The sequence below is a fragment of the Halichoerus grypus genome, chromosome 3, assembly GCF_964656455.1.
Source record: "Halichoerus grypus chromosome 3, mHalGry1.hap1.1, whole genome shotgun sequence".
NCBI classification, from domain to species: domain Eukaryota; kingdom Metazoa; phylum Chordata; class Mammalia; order Carnivora; family Phocidae; genus Halichoerus; species Halichoerus grypus.
The window spans coordinates 135,958,939-135,971,087 of NC_135714.1; the positions used below are offsets into that span (position 1 = coordinate 135,958,939).

The window sequence follows — 12,149 nt, forward strand, 5'->3', positions numbered from 1 at the left end:
GCCAATCATCCTGGATGACTAGTTAACTATTTAAGACTGCATTCTTGTCTTGACATGCCAGTCTAATTTATATTCTTCAAGTCCTGAGTCTTTTTACTTCATTTTTTTCTTTTGCCATAAATACTCCTTATAAGCTTCCTCAAACACTTTTTGGAGCAAGGCTTGGGGTGTCAAATTAATGAAATTAAAGCTGACTTGTTGGGCAGATTTGTGATTACCATAAAATATGATCCAAGGCCTTAAAGATATCACATACTTGTACTTTTGCCAGCTCTTTGCTAAATGCCGATCTTCCTATTATAGCAGGAAATGTTAAAAAGTCTGACTTCTGGGCCTGTTTGATTATTGAGTGCTTTACTGTGCATTAAAGTTTTACTTATAGAAAATTCAAATATTAAATTTTAACTATTACATGTTCATCTTTATAACTAGAATTTCTAAATAAAACTTGCCTAATCATACCCGAACTTAATAGCAAAACAAAATGACATGATATCTAGTTTCCCTAACTTATTGTGTTATGTTTACCTTTTTTTAATTAAAAAAAATGTTTATTGTGCTAAAATACATAGGATGTAAAATGTACCATCTTAACCAATTACAAGGTACATTCAGAGCCATTAAATACATTCCTATTGTGTTACAGGCACCACCACCCATCCAAAGAGCTCTTTACATCTTGCAAAACTGAAACTCTGTTTCATTATGATTTTTTTTATAATTCTCTCCACAGGTACCTGCAAAACAATAAGATTAGATCCATATCCATCTATGCGTTCAGAGGACTCTACAGTCTTACTAAACTGTAAGTACCCATGCCAATTACTTTGCCCATTCCACAGTTTGTCCATTGCACACAGCCCTCCTGCCCACATCCACAGAAGGGTCAGCACAGCCCTGTGCCCTTGGGGTTCCGACTCAGACAAGCTTCTGCATGAGTCCTGAATTCAACAGCCCTTATTTCTTCACATCTTCATCAATACTTCTTATTTTCTGGGGGTTTGCTGTTTGGGGATTTTTTTTTTCTAAAACAGCCATCCTAATGGGTATGAAGTAATATTTCATTGTAGTTAGCAAAGCTTTTTAAAATCGGCTTTCTCAAAGTTCCATTTCACTGAGTTTTACTAAGCAGCTGAACCTAACCTCCTGTAAGAAGTAATGGCATGGAAGTATAACCAAAACTCGCATAAATCAACAACTCCCTATATTTCTATTTCTGCCCCCCTTGCTTTCTATCTTATACCACTTTTTTTAATCCTAATCCAAGAAACTCATTCCAGTCAGATTCCTAGTTTGTGGCATGAGGGTTTGGGATTGAGGAAAGGCTGTCTAATCATTTCACTAGCAAAATGGAAGAAAGGCCCTGGAGACTCAATGTCTTAAGAGTAGCCACTTTTGCCAAGTCCTCTTCCCTTCTATCCCATCCCTGCTCTTTCCTGTCTTGGCAAATCACCCAAAGTCGATATTGGATTCATTCCCATTAGACTCCTGACTATCTCTCTAATCCCCCATGAATCTGTTCAAAACTTCTGCTTGGTTTAATGTTCAATGGATATGAAAGATAGTCCAGATTTGGTATAAAGTTCAACGGATGTGAAGAATAGTACCACAAATTTTAAAGGGTCCTCCATCTCCTTCCATGGTTACTCATAGCACTGGAATATTGTTTGGTTGGTTGTTAAAGATGTTACATACTTCCAGGTTATCAGCGATAATCATTGGATTCCTGCTTTTCATTCTTCCATAAATATTCATTAGCCCTTATAGTGTGTAATTTTTCAGCTAGACACCATGGGGAGGTGGGATAGAAAGGTAAGTCAGACAGGCTGCCTTCCAGCGGCTTACACCTGAATGTTTCAGGTAAAGGGCTATGTTACCACTAGAGAGAGGCATGCCTCTTGCAGTCCAGAAGCTTACGATCTAGGGTGGGGAAACAAAACCAGTATGCACACAACAATTAAAGAATGATGAAAAGAAGTTCCTTAATTAAATCCTAAACCTGTGTTGTTCAGATCAAAACCGCTATTAAGATTCACTGAAAGGGGCGCCTGGGCAGCTCAGTCAGTTAAGCGTCCGACTCTTCATTTTGGCTCAGGTCATGATCTCAGATCGTGGGATCGAGCCCAGCCTCACTGGGCTCTGCATTCAGAGCGGAGTCTGCTTGAGATTCTCTCCCTTTCCCTATTCCCCTCTCCCCACTTGTGCGTGCACATGCTCTCTCTCACTCTCTTGCTCTCTAAAATAAATAAATAAAATAAATCTAAAAAAAAAAGATTCACTGAAACGAGTGACCATTTGGGGTCTGGAGCAGTGAAGGATGACTCAGGAAAATAAACAGGATTGGGCTAAACAGATGGGTATAGGATATGGGAGTGGGTCAAATGTACCTAGGGGATTGCTATTGGCTTTAAAAGGAGACCTCTGAGGCACATGCACTCCAATATTTGTAGTATCACTGTCCACAATAGTCAAGATATGGAAAGAGCCCAAATGTCTATCAAACGATGCATGGATAAAGAAAATGTGTATATATATACAATAGATTATTACTCAGCCATCAAAAAGAATGACATCTTGCCATTTGCAATGACGTGGATGGAACTAGAGGGTATTATGTTGAGGGAAATGAGTCAGTCAGAGAAAGACAAATACCATATGATTTCACTCATATGTGGAATTTAAGAAACAAAACAGATGAACAGAGGAGAAGGGAAGGAAAAACAAAATAAGATAAAACCAGAGAGAGAGGCAAACTATAAGAGACTCTTAACTATAGGGAACTGAGGGTGGCTAGAGGGGAGGGGGTGGGAGGAAGGGTAAGTGGGTGATGGGCATTAAGGAGGGCACTTGTTGGGATGAGCACTGGGTGTTATATGCAAGTGATGAATCACTAAATTCTACTCCTGAAACTAATACTACACTCTATGTTAACTAAGTTGAATTTAAATAAAATCTTGAAAGAAAAAACAAGTAAACAAATAAATAATGAATACATAAATATAAATAAATAAATAAATAAATAAAGGAGAGCCCTGAGGTGGTCATGAGAGGTGTTGTAGTTATTCTTTACCCTTCCTGTGCCTAAATGGGGTTCCAGGTTTACAGGGGAGGGAAAGAAGTGGTTCTAATACAGGGCACCATCTCTTGCTATCCCTAAGCAAAAGTCAAACCTGCTGGAGACAGGGGAGACAGCCGGCAGGAGAAATTTTATAAGATGTCAACTCTAAAAACTGTCAGAATGGAGAAAAGAGAGAAATCAGTGTGGTCCATGTATCCGTGGAAGTAAAATTTCAACTAAAAGTTGCATATGAATCATAGGCAGAGAGGAAAAAGGAAAGAAATCAGAATTGTAGGCATGAACAGAGGTGCTGTTGTAATAAATATGTACTGAGTGATTATGACATACATTGCCTCCAATGTTACCACAACCCAATAAAGCAGGTACTAATATTACCTCCATTTTAGAGTTGGGGAAACTGAGGCTTTCAGAAGTTAACGGCTTGCTTAGGGTCACACTGTTAATAAGTAGCAAAGCCAGGACTCAAGCTGACAGCAGAGTCAGGCAGCGCATTGCTGTCCTAAAGAGACTGAGGTAGGAATAAACACGGAGGGAGGGCGAGATCAACGTAACAGAACAGAGTTGGTTCACTCTGCAGAAGGATAAGAAGTAAAGTTGGGTAGGTAAGGTGGGGTCAAACTCTTTGGTAAGGCATGCAGTGTCCTTTTTTCCCAGAACAGACCCCCACCTGCCTCCCAGGTTCATCCTCAGTCTCTCTTCCCAGCCCCTTCATGGTAAGGCTGCACTGAAATGCCTGGTGATCCCTTCACTTGTTGCTCTCTCTCCGACCTCTTGCCTTTGCATAAGCAATCTCCTCTGCCTATGTGAACTCCTACCCATTCTTTGTTTTGCGAATGACATCTTCATCCAAATCTCCGTTCATCCAATTGTGCCCCCTTTAGTAAAGGCTTCTGTGTCCCGACTCCTCCACGCTCTGCTCTCCCCACCCCCAACAAAGCCAACTTCTCCGCTGCAACGTCAGAACAGCCATACCTTATAAACTTCTCTCTTTTCCCCACGTTACTATAATAACTTGTTCATATTCTGTCTTCCCTCTAGACTCAAAGCCCCTCAGAGAAAGGGATGATAGTGCCACAGAGTAGGTGCGCAAAACAATTTGATGAGTAAAGGCATAGGTGAATGAATGAATAGAGTGATTGATTGATTGATTGATTAAAGGGGAACTAAAACCTAGACATAAAAAGGTAAGTGACAAAGACCTTTTAGAGACCCAAAAGAAGGGAAAAGGTGTGATGAGAATAGCATATAAGAAAATCTAAGATGGATGATTCTTGTTTTTCCTTTCCTTATTGTAAGATACCAAGAAAGTAACACATTTGGGGTGCCTTGCTGGCTCAGTCAGAAGAGCACGCGACTCTTGATCTCAGGATTGTGAGTTTGAGTCCCACATTGTGTGTAGAGATTACTGAAAAATAAAATCTTTAAAAAATCAAGAAAAAAAGAAGGTAACACATTTATTGGAGTCATTTCTCTTTTTTCAGGTATCTCAGTCATAACAGAATAACTTTCTTGAAGCCGGGTGTTTTTGAAGATCTCCACAGACTAGAATGGCTGTATGTTTAATTTACGTGGCATTTTATAGTATTAGTTTTTATATTCTAAATATATAAGTGAATCAATTTTTTCTTCTGGCTGGCAGGATAATTGAAGATAATCACCTCAGTCGAATTTCCCCACTAACATTTTATGGACTAAATTCTCTTATTTTCTTGTAAGTACTAAAAATTAAAGCAAATATTTCAATTGAAGGAAAAGACATGAAAAAAAATTACTGCTTTAAGTTTAACAGCATTAAATATGGAATTGTTAAAGCCCCAAAAAGGCCTTTCCAACTACAAACCATCTTTTAATCATTTTCTGTGAGGCTATTTTGTAGTTTTAATGATTTTTATAAGATCTTCTGTCTTCTAAGACATCAGCCCATCAAAACTAAATACAGCCTTACTGGCATATTTTATTGAAATATTCTCAAGCACACCATTACTGCCGGGTATTATTCTTGGTAAAGAAAAATAACATTAATCAAAAATCAACTCCTTCTCACTACCCACTTTTGAAGGGCACAGGCTTTCTTTCAGTTACTAACATTGCTGCTTCCTCCATATGACAACTATCATTTGTCGAATTTTATTACTAACAAGCACTTAAATATAACAAGACTTACAGAAAAAAAAAGAGAAGACAACTAACTTAATAGATTTTTGCAGTTTCATAAAGGATACTGATAATACCATGTTTGACTTAAGATGAGAAAAGAACCAGAAAAATGTGACTTCTTTTCTTTCGTTTCTTTTTCAGAACATTGATGAATAACGTCCTTACCCAGTTACCAGATAAACCTCTTTGCCAGCACATGCCAAGACTGCAGTGGCTGTAAGTTGATGAACCTTTTCTTAAAGATGTCAGCTAACTTTCCTGGTTTTGCCTAGCTCATTTTGGATATTGGGTTTTTAAAAATTATAGGTTGTTAATGTCATATCACATTTCCTCAAATTACTTTAGCATGGTTTTGTTATTAAACGTGCCCATTGTCTAAACTAACTCCTCTAGACTCTCGCCAAGATAAAACACCTCCCACATGCACAAAAAAAATTTGGAGGCAGGAAGAAGAAAGACAGAAGGGATGTCCAGCAGCTATAGAACATCTCTTTCTTCCTTCCTTCTGTCGGTCTGTTTTCACCTATTAATTTGATACAGAAAGACTGAGTCACTTTAGTCTCATTCCTAAATTCTGCCTCATGGGAATATGATACTTAGAATTTATTTTTGAAGTCTAATCACAATAGAATATGTTTCACTGAAATGTTTACAGTAACTTTGCTTATGGTAATAAGTATCATTCTACCTATTCAGAGCTCCGTTACCCGGTAAATTTGCCTTTTTATTTTTTATTTTTTTTTTAAAGATTTATTTATTTATTTGAGAGAGAGAGAATGAGAGAGAGTACACGAGAGGGGGGAGGGTCAGAGGGAGAAGCAGGCTCCCCGCCGAGCAGGGAGCCCGACGCGGGACTCGATCCCGGGACTCCGGGATCATGACCTGAGCCGAAGGCAGTTGCTTAACCAACTGAGCCACCCAGGCGCCCCAAATTTGCCTTTTTAAAATGCAGGTAAAAACGAATAAATAAGTAACCAAAATAACTATTTAAAAGTTCAATCAATAAACCACATATACAGTATTATATGAAAACTTCCGCTGTCTCTCATTTTGTAGGAAATTCTCAGAAGTTTTGTTTGTTGCTTGATTTCTAAGCTCACAGCAGAGTAGAAGAGCCAGATTAAAAGTAGAGGGGAAAATGACACCTGGGTGACTCAGTCGTTAAGCATCTGCCTTTGGCTCAGGTCATGATCACAGGGTGCTGGGATTGAGTCCTGCATTGGGCTCTTCCTCAGCAGGGAGCCTGCTTCTCCCTCTGCCTGCCGCTCACCCCTTGCTTGTGCTCTCTCTCTCTCTCTCTCTCTGACAAATAGACAAATAAAATCTTAAAAAAAAAAGTAGAGGGGAAAGATAAGTTCAAAACATTAGTGTGAAGTGACAACTCTCAACCTGATAGTAAAGCAGGAGTGGGAAGTGCTATAAAAAGCAGACATAATAATTCAAAACACACTAGTTTGGAACTATTTAGAGGAAGACAAACATCCCCAGAATCATTACTGAGTCCAGAGGGCATCTTGGTATGACAGCATAGTACCCCCCTTGTTGACAAGCTAAAGTATTCAAGAAAAGAGCAAATTAAGTTCAATATCCTTTGTTGTAATTAAATTTTTTTCAAATGAACACATTAAACAGTTATTACATGCTCAGTAATCCAAACTTAGTAATAAAGCAAAATTGATTAATATTTACGTAAGTAAATTAGCAATTAAAAATTCATGCGCTGAGACCAGAAGCAAATGTAGCAGATATTATGCAATACATTAATAAGCATTTCCTTTGCTTTTTAAAAGGCAGCCAAATCTACATCTCAGATAAAACTCTATTTTTTTAAAGATTTTATTTATTTATTTATTTGAGAGAGAGAGAGCACACGTGTGCTGGGGGGGCGGGTCAGAGGGAGAAGCAGACTCCCCACTGAGCAGGGAGCCCCATACAGTGCTCAATCCCAGGACCCCAGGATGAGGACTTGAGCCAAAGGCAGATGCTTAACCAACTGAGCCACCCAGGTGCCTTTAAATAATTAAGATTTATTACTAAAGGGGCACCTGGATGGCTCAATCGGTTAAGCTTCCAACTTTTTTTTTTTTTTAAGATTTATTGATTCAGAGAGAGAGCATGTGCGCAAGTGGGGGGAGGGGCAGTGAGAGAGGGAGAGAGGATCCCAAGCAGACTCCCCACTGAACTGTGAGCCCCATATGGGGCTTGATCCCACCACCATGAGATCACCACCTGAACCGAAATCAAGAGTCGGAGGCTTAATCAATTGAGTCACACAGGCACCCCTGGTTAAGCGTCCAACTCTTGGTTTCAGCTCAGGTCATGATCTCAGGGTCTTGAGATCGAGCTCCAGGTAGGGCTCCATGCTCTGCGCAGGGTCTGCTTGAGATTCTCTCTCCTTCTCCCTCTCCCTCCCCCTCTCTTCCTCCCCCTACTCCCACATGCCAGCTCTCTTTCTCTCTCACAATACAATAAATAAATAAATCTAAAAAAAAGATTTACTACTATAGAGGCAGACTTTTTACAATTTCATCACTAAAGTTACTATCTTTAAATTTTAACTATCCAAACAAGTCATCTCATATGCATTCCTGATAGTATTATCCCAATTTTAGTGCTAGTAATAATAATTTTTGCTTTATAAATATTCAGTTCTTTTAAAACTAATCACAATACCTTTACCTTGCACATGAACTTTTATTTAGCAAAGTATAAACTGAAAAATCTGTTAGATGTGTTGGTAAAAAAAAAATTATTTAACTGATTTAGTGGAAAAATATGCATAAAATAAGAGACATATGACAGCCCAGGATAATATGCTTGCAAGATATATGACAGACAACAGATTAAAACCTTTATTATAGTTCTTTCAAAGCAAAAAATAAAAACTGTAAACACCACAATTGAAGTTTGGAAATTCAAAAAGTTAGAAATATAAGTAATAAATAAGCCCATGAACAGATGGGGCAATAGCCAAAGGTGAACTAAAGATCAAGAGAGTAAATTAAGCTTATTTTGATGGGAGATGAAGTAGGTTCATTTATAGGCAAGAGAAGCTAATATGAAGAATTTGAAATTATAGAAAACAATAAAATACGTTTTGAAGCAAGGTGCTGGAAGACATGGACCCAGATGGAAAAATAAAATGCGATACACACACAGCATTTAGAATGAATGAACTAGCCCTACTTCAATCAACATGGCTCAGTTTCAAGAACGTAATATGAATTATAAAGAAAAAGTCACCAAAGAGTACATATATTACGATTCTGTTCCAACAAGATTATGCTTAGGCTATGGAAAGCCACAAAACAACATTGCTCCCTTGGCATGGATGAGAAGGAACTTTATCATCTACAAAATAATATTGAAAAAATAGACTTTAGAACAGGGACTATAACCAGGGATAAAGAGGGATATCACACAATGATAAAGGGGTCAATTCAGCAAGAAGACATAATAATCTTAGATGAGTAAACAGTTTCAAAATGAATAAAGCGATAACCATGGAACTATAAACAAAAATATCCAGGAATCAAAATCCATCGCTTAAAACCAACAAATCTACCAATATGTAGATATTTGATATTCCTAAGGCAAACATTAATAAAAAGCATATAACTGATCAAAATCATATGGTGGAAGAAAAGTAAAGGAGCAGAAATGAAGACAATATATTCTCATTTTTATCATTGCTTATAATATAAATTATAATAGGAAATTAATAAGTATTGTTATTCTCTAAGAAAGAGAAGATACGATGTATTGGGTAAAGTTATAATTATAAAGATAACCAATAGAATATACAAACCTTTCTAAAGATTAAAAGAAAGTTTTTTTAATTTGTTGAGAGTTTTTTTAACCTATAAAAACCATGTGGTAATATTTTTAAATAGCAGACTGGAGTCAGATAAATTAGTCATATCAGTACACTTAAGCGGGTTTAACTTACTTATTAAAAAGAAAAGAGGGGGTGCCTGGGTGGCTCAGATGGTTAAGCATCTGCCTTCAGCTCAGGTCATGGTCCCAGGATCCTGGGATCGAGCCCCGCATTGGGCTCCCTGCTCAGCGGGAAGCCTGCTTCTCCCTCTCCCACTGCCCCTGCTTGTGTTCCCTCTCTCGCTGTGTCTCTGTCAAATAAATAAATAAAATCTTTAAAAAAAAAAGAGAGATCTTCACATTGGCTCACAGAACAAAACCTAATTCATTGCTATTTACAAAAAAAAAATACAACTATAACTAAGTGATTAAGACAGATCAAAAATAAAAGGCTGGTCTAAAGTATTCCGTGTAGATGCAAACCAAAAAAAAAAAAAACAAAAAGAAACAGACATCATATTTTTTTATCTAAGTATGTAAAATTCTGGCCAATTTGCATTAAACAACACTAAGAAGGACATTTAAATGCTATAGTGTGCAATTTCTCACAAAAGAAATTACATTATAAATATATATGCACCAAATAATTGATATAGTAACCAAAAGGAATATGAAGAACTAAATAACATAACTAATGAGCTAACTCTAATTTATGTATATCAAATGGCAATGTCCTTTTTCAATAACAGAACTGATCTATTTGGGACAGGAGTGTGCCCAGCGAAAATACGACATCCCCAGATTTTCCTACATCTTGATATAGCCGCATGACTAAGCTCCAATGAATAAGGTGGAAGAAGTATAGTGTGGAACTTCTGGGAAATCTCCCTAAGGAGAAATAGGCAGGCTCTTCCTCTCTTTCCTTACCCAGAAAACATGGATATGATGGCTCAAGCTTTAGCATCATCCCGGACCATGAAGACAAGGGCATGTAAAAAGTGAACATGAAACAACTTTGTAAAACTACCAAATTAGCCCTGGACTACCAAACTGTAGTTATGTATTTATGCTGTTATGGCTGGGTGTCTGCCAGACTTACCTGCACCTAATTCATAGATATAAACCTGAAAGCAAACAACATCCAAAGAACATTCACCAAAATTGATAATATATTTTAGGACATACACATACATAAGCCAAACTCAAGAAAACAGATGGAGAGATTAGCTTAAAACAGGACAAGGGTCATCTCTTCCTCTTGAGACTAGGAGACCAGTGCATATACTGGTGTGTAGATGTGGAGTAGAAGGTCAGCGGGTTCTCCCTGCCTCATCACCTCAATTTTCTCCTTGAAATAGGAGTCAGAAATGTTTCAGAGGTAGGGGGAGGAAGTAGAGGTTAAGGAGATTTGCATGTTTAGAATGCCACTAGGGGATAAGAGAGGAAGCTGAGAAGAAACAGGCAAGATTTTTGGTGTTGTTATTGTTGTTCTTCAGATCAAAGAAAAAATTTTCAAGTTTATGCCTCAAACCGGATCCCTGTGTATCAAGGACCAAAACCTCTCATTTTAGGAAGAAAGCAAAAACAAATTCCCCAATAAAGGTTAAAATGAATTCAAAATTAAACTAAACTGACAATTTAATCAAAAGTCCCTAAATGATGCCTCGAGGTGTGCCTCTTACTGATTTTTACAAATTAGTAAATTAATGCTTATATATATGTATTTATATAAGTATATATATAAATATAAATTAAAACTTAAATATTTTTGTTGGTTTAATAGGAAAAAAGATGTTACAATAGTAACTAACAAGAAAAATATATCAACTCACCTAAGGATACTTTGTGAGACTTAAGAAAGCATCACCACCTGGTGGTAGATTCTTGGTAACAGCAGTAAAAGAGGAAAGAAATGGATGGTCTCTGTCACTGACAATATATATTGTGAGAGACCAGAAGTTTTGACCAAAGCTAATGACCAAAAAAAGTAGTACTATAGGTACTTAGTTTCCAATTTCATAGGATAATAGAATTTTTTCTTTAGAAGGATGATCTAGAATCAAGATTTAAAACTTAATACAATATTCCATATAGTACAGAAATCCTGTCTACAAAATTCTTGAGTTGTGGTATATTGCCTCTGCTAAATATCTATAGCAATAATAAGATTATTCTCTGGACACTAGATTGTGAGCTGAAATTTGAAATATTTTGTGTCCTTCATCCAGTAAATCTAATGTTGCAACCTGATGCAACATAGAAAAACCCTATGATATCTTCTACAGCCTGACTTCAAATATAGCTCTCTTATTTTGCTCTTTTCTATCACAAATACACCCTCTTCTTCAATTGACTTGATTTCTAGGCCCCTTACATCCTGGTCTTCCAGATTGTTCAGATACGCCTTGACTTGTCAAAGTCTATTTTTATTGCAATGCCTAAAATAGAACTGACTATTCCAGATGTAGCCTACCCAGCAGAATATAGGTGTTTCTTTTAATGTTACCCATGTTTCCCTGGCAGATTTTAACACCTGTGTCATACTTCAGCTCATATACTTTAGTCACAAGTGTTCTTGAATAGCTCTATATTATTTGGTGACCAGAAAACTAAGTATTGGGGTAGACAGAACAGATTTAAGGACCTACTCCTGAAAGTATATCCCTAACCTTGGCTAACTCTCTGTTCTACAAACTTCCACCATAAACCTAACGATAAGACAAAACAGGGACAATAAAAGAATGCCTTCATGATCACCATAAAGAAGAGACACTAAAATATACGTTTTTTGACACGTTTTACTTCTCAGACCAGACTCCTGCTGGTGACAGCATCACACAGCAAGGGAGTGTAAGTAGGGTCTCTATGCTTCTCCCTGAACTGGAAGTTGGAAAACCAAGGACAGTGTAGCCTGTGTGGCAATATAATAAAGCAAACAATGGTGTTCTCAGTGGTAAAAGGTTATTGAGAATTTTTCCTAGGGTGTGTTTAGGCAAGGGACGTAGAGGTGAAACACTGTTTTGACGGCAGGAGCTTCTGCAGCAATATGAGAATCTTCTGCAGACTTCGGCAGCACATAGGTTCACACCACTTAGAG

The 12,149-nt window shown here is 37.5% G+C and overlaps 1 protein-coding gene across 1 annotated transcript in view; it reads left to right on the forward strand.

The window, feature by feature from the left end:
* RXFP1 (relaxin family peptide receptor 1) overlaps positions 1 to 12,149 on the forward strand; it is a 97,510-nt gene that overhangs the window by 68,827 nt on the left and 16,534 nt on the right. The window contains 4 exon segments of the mRNA XM_078069364.1: positions 734 to 805; positions 4,561 to 4,632; positions 4,719 to 4,790; positions 5,378 to 5,452. Of these exon segments, the coding sequence (XP_077925490.1) occupies positions 734 to 805; positions 4,561 to 4,632; positions 4,719 to 4,790; positions 5,378 to 5,452 (291 nt within the window).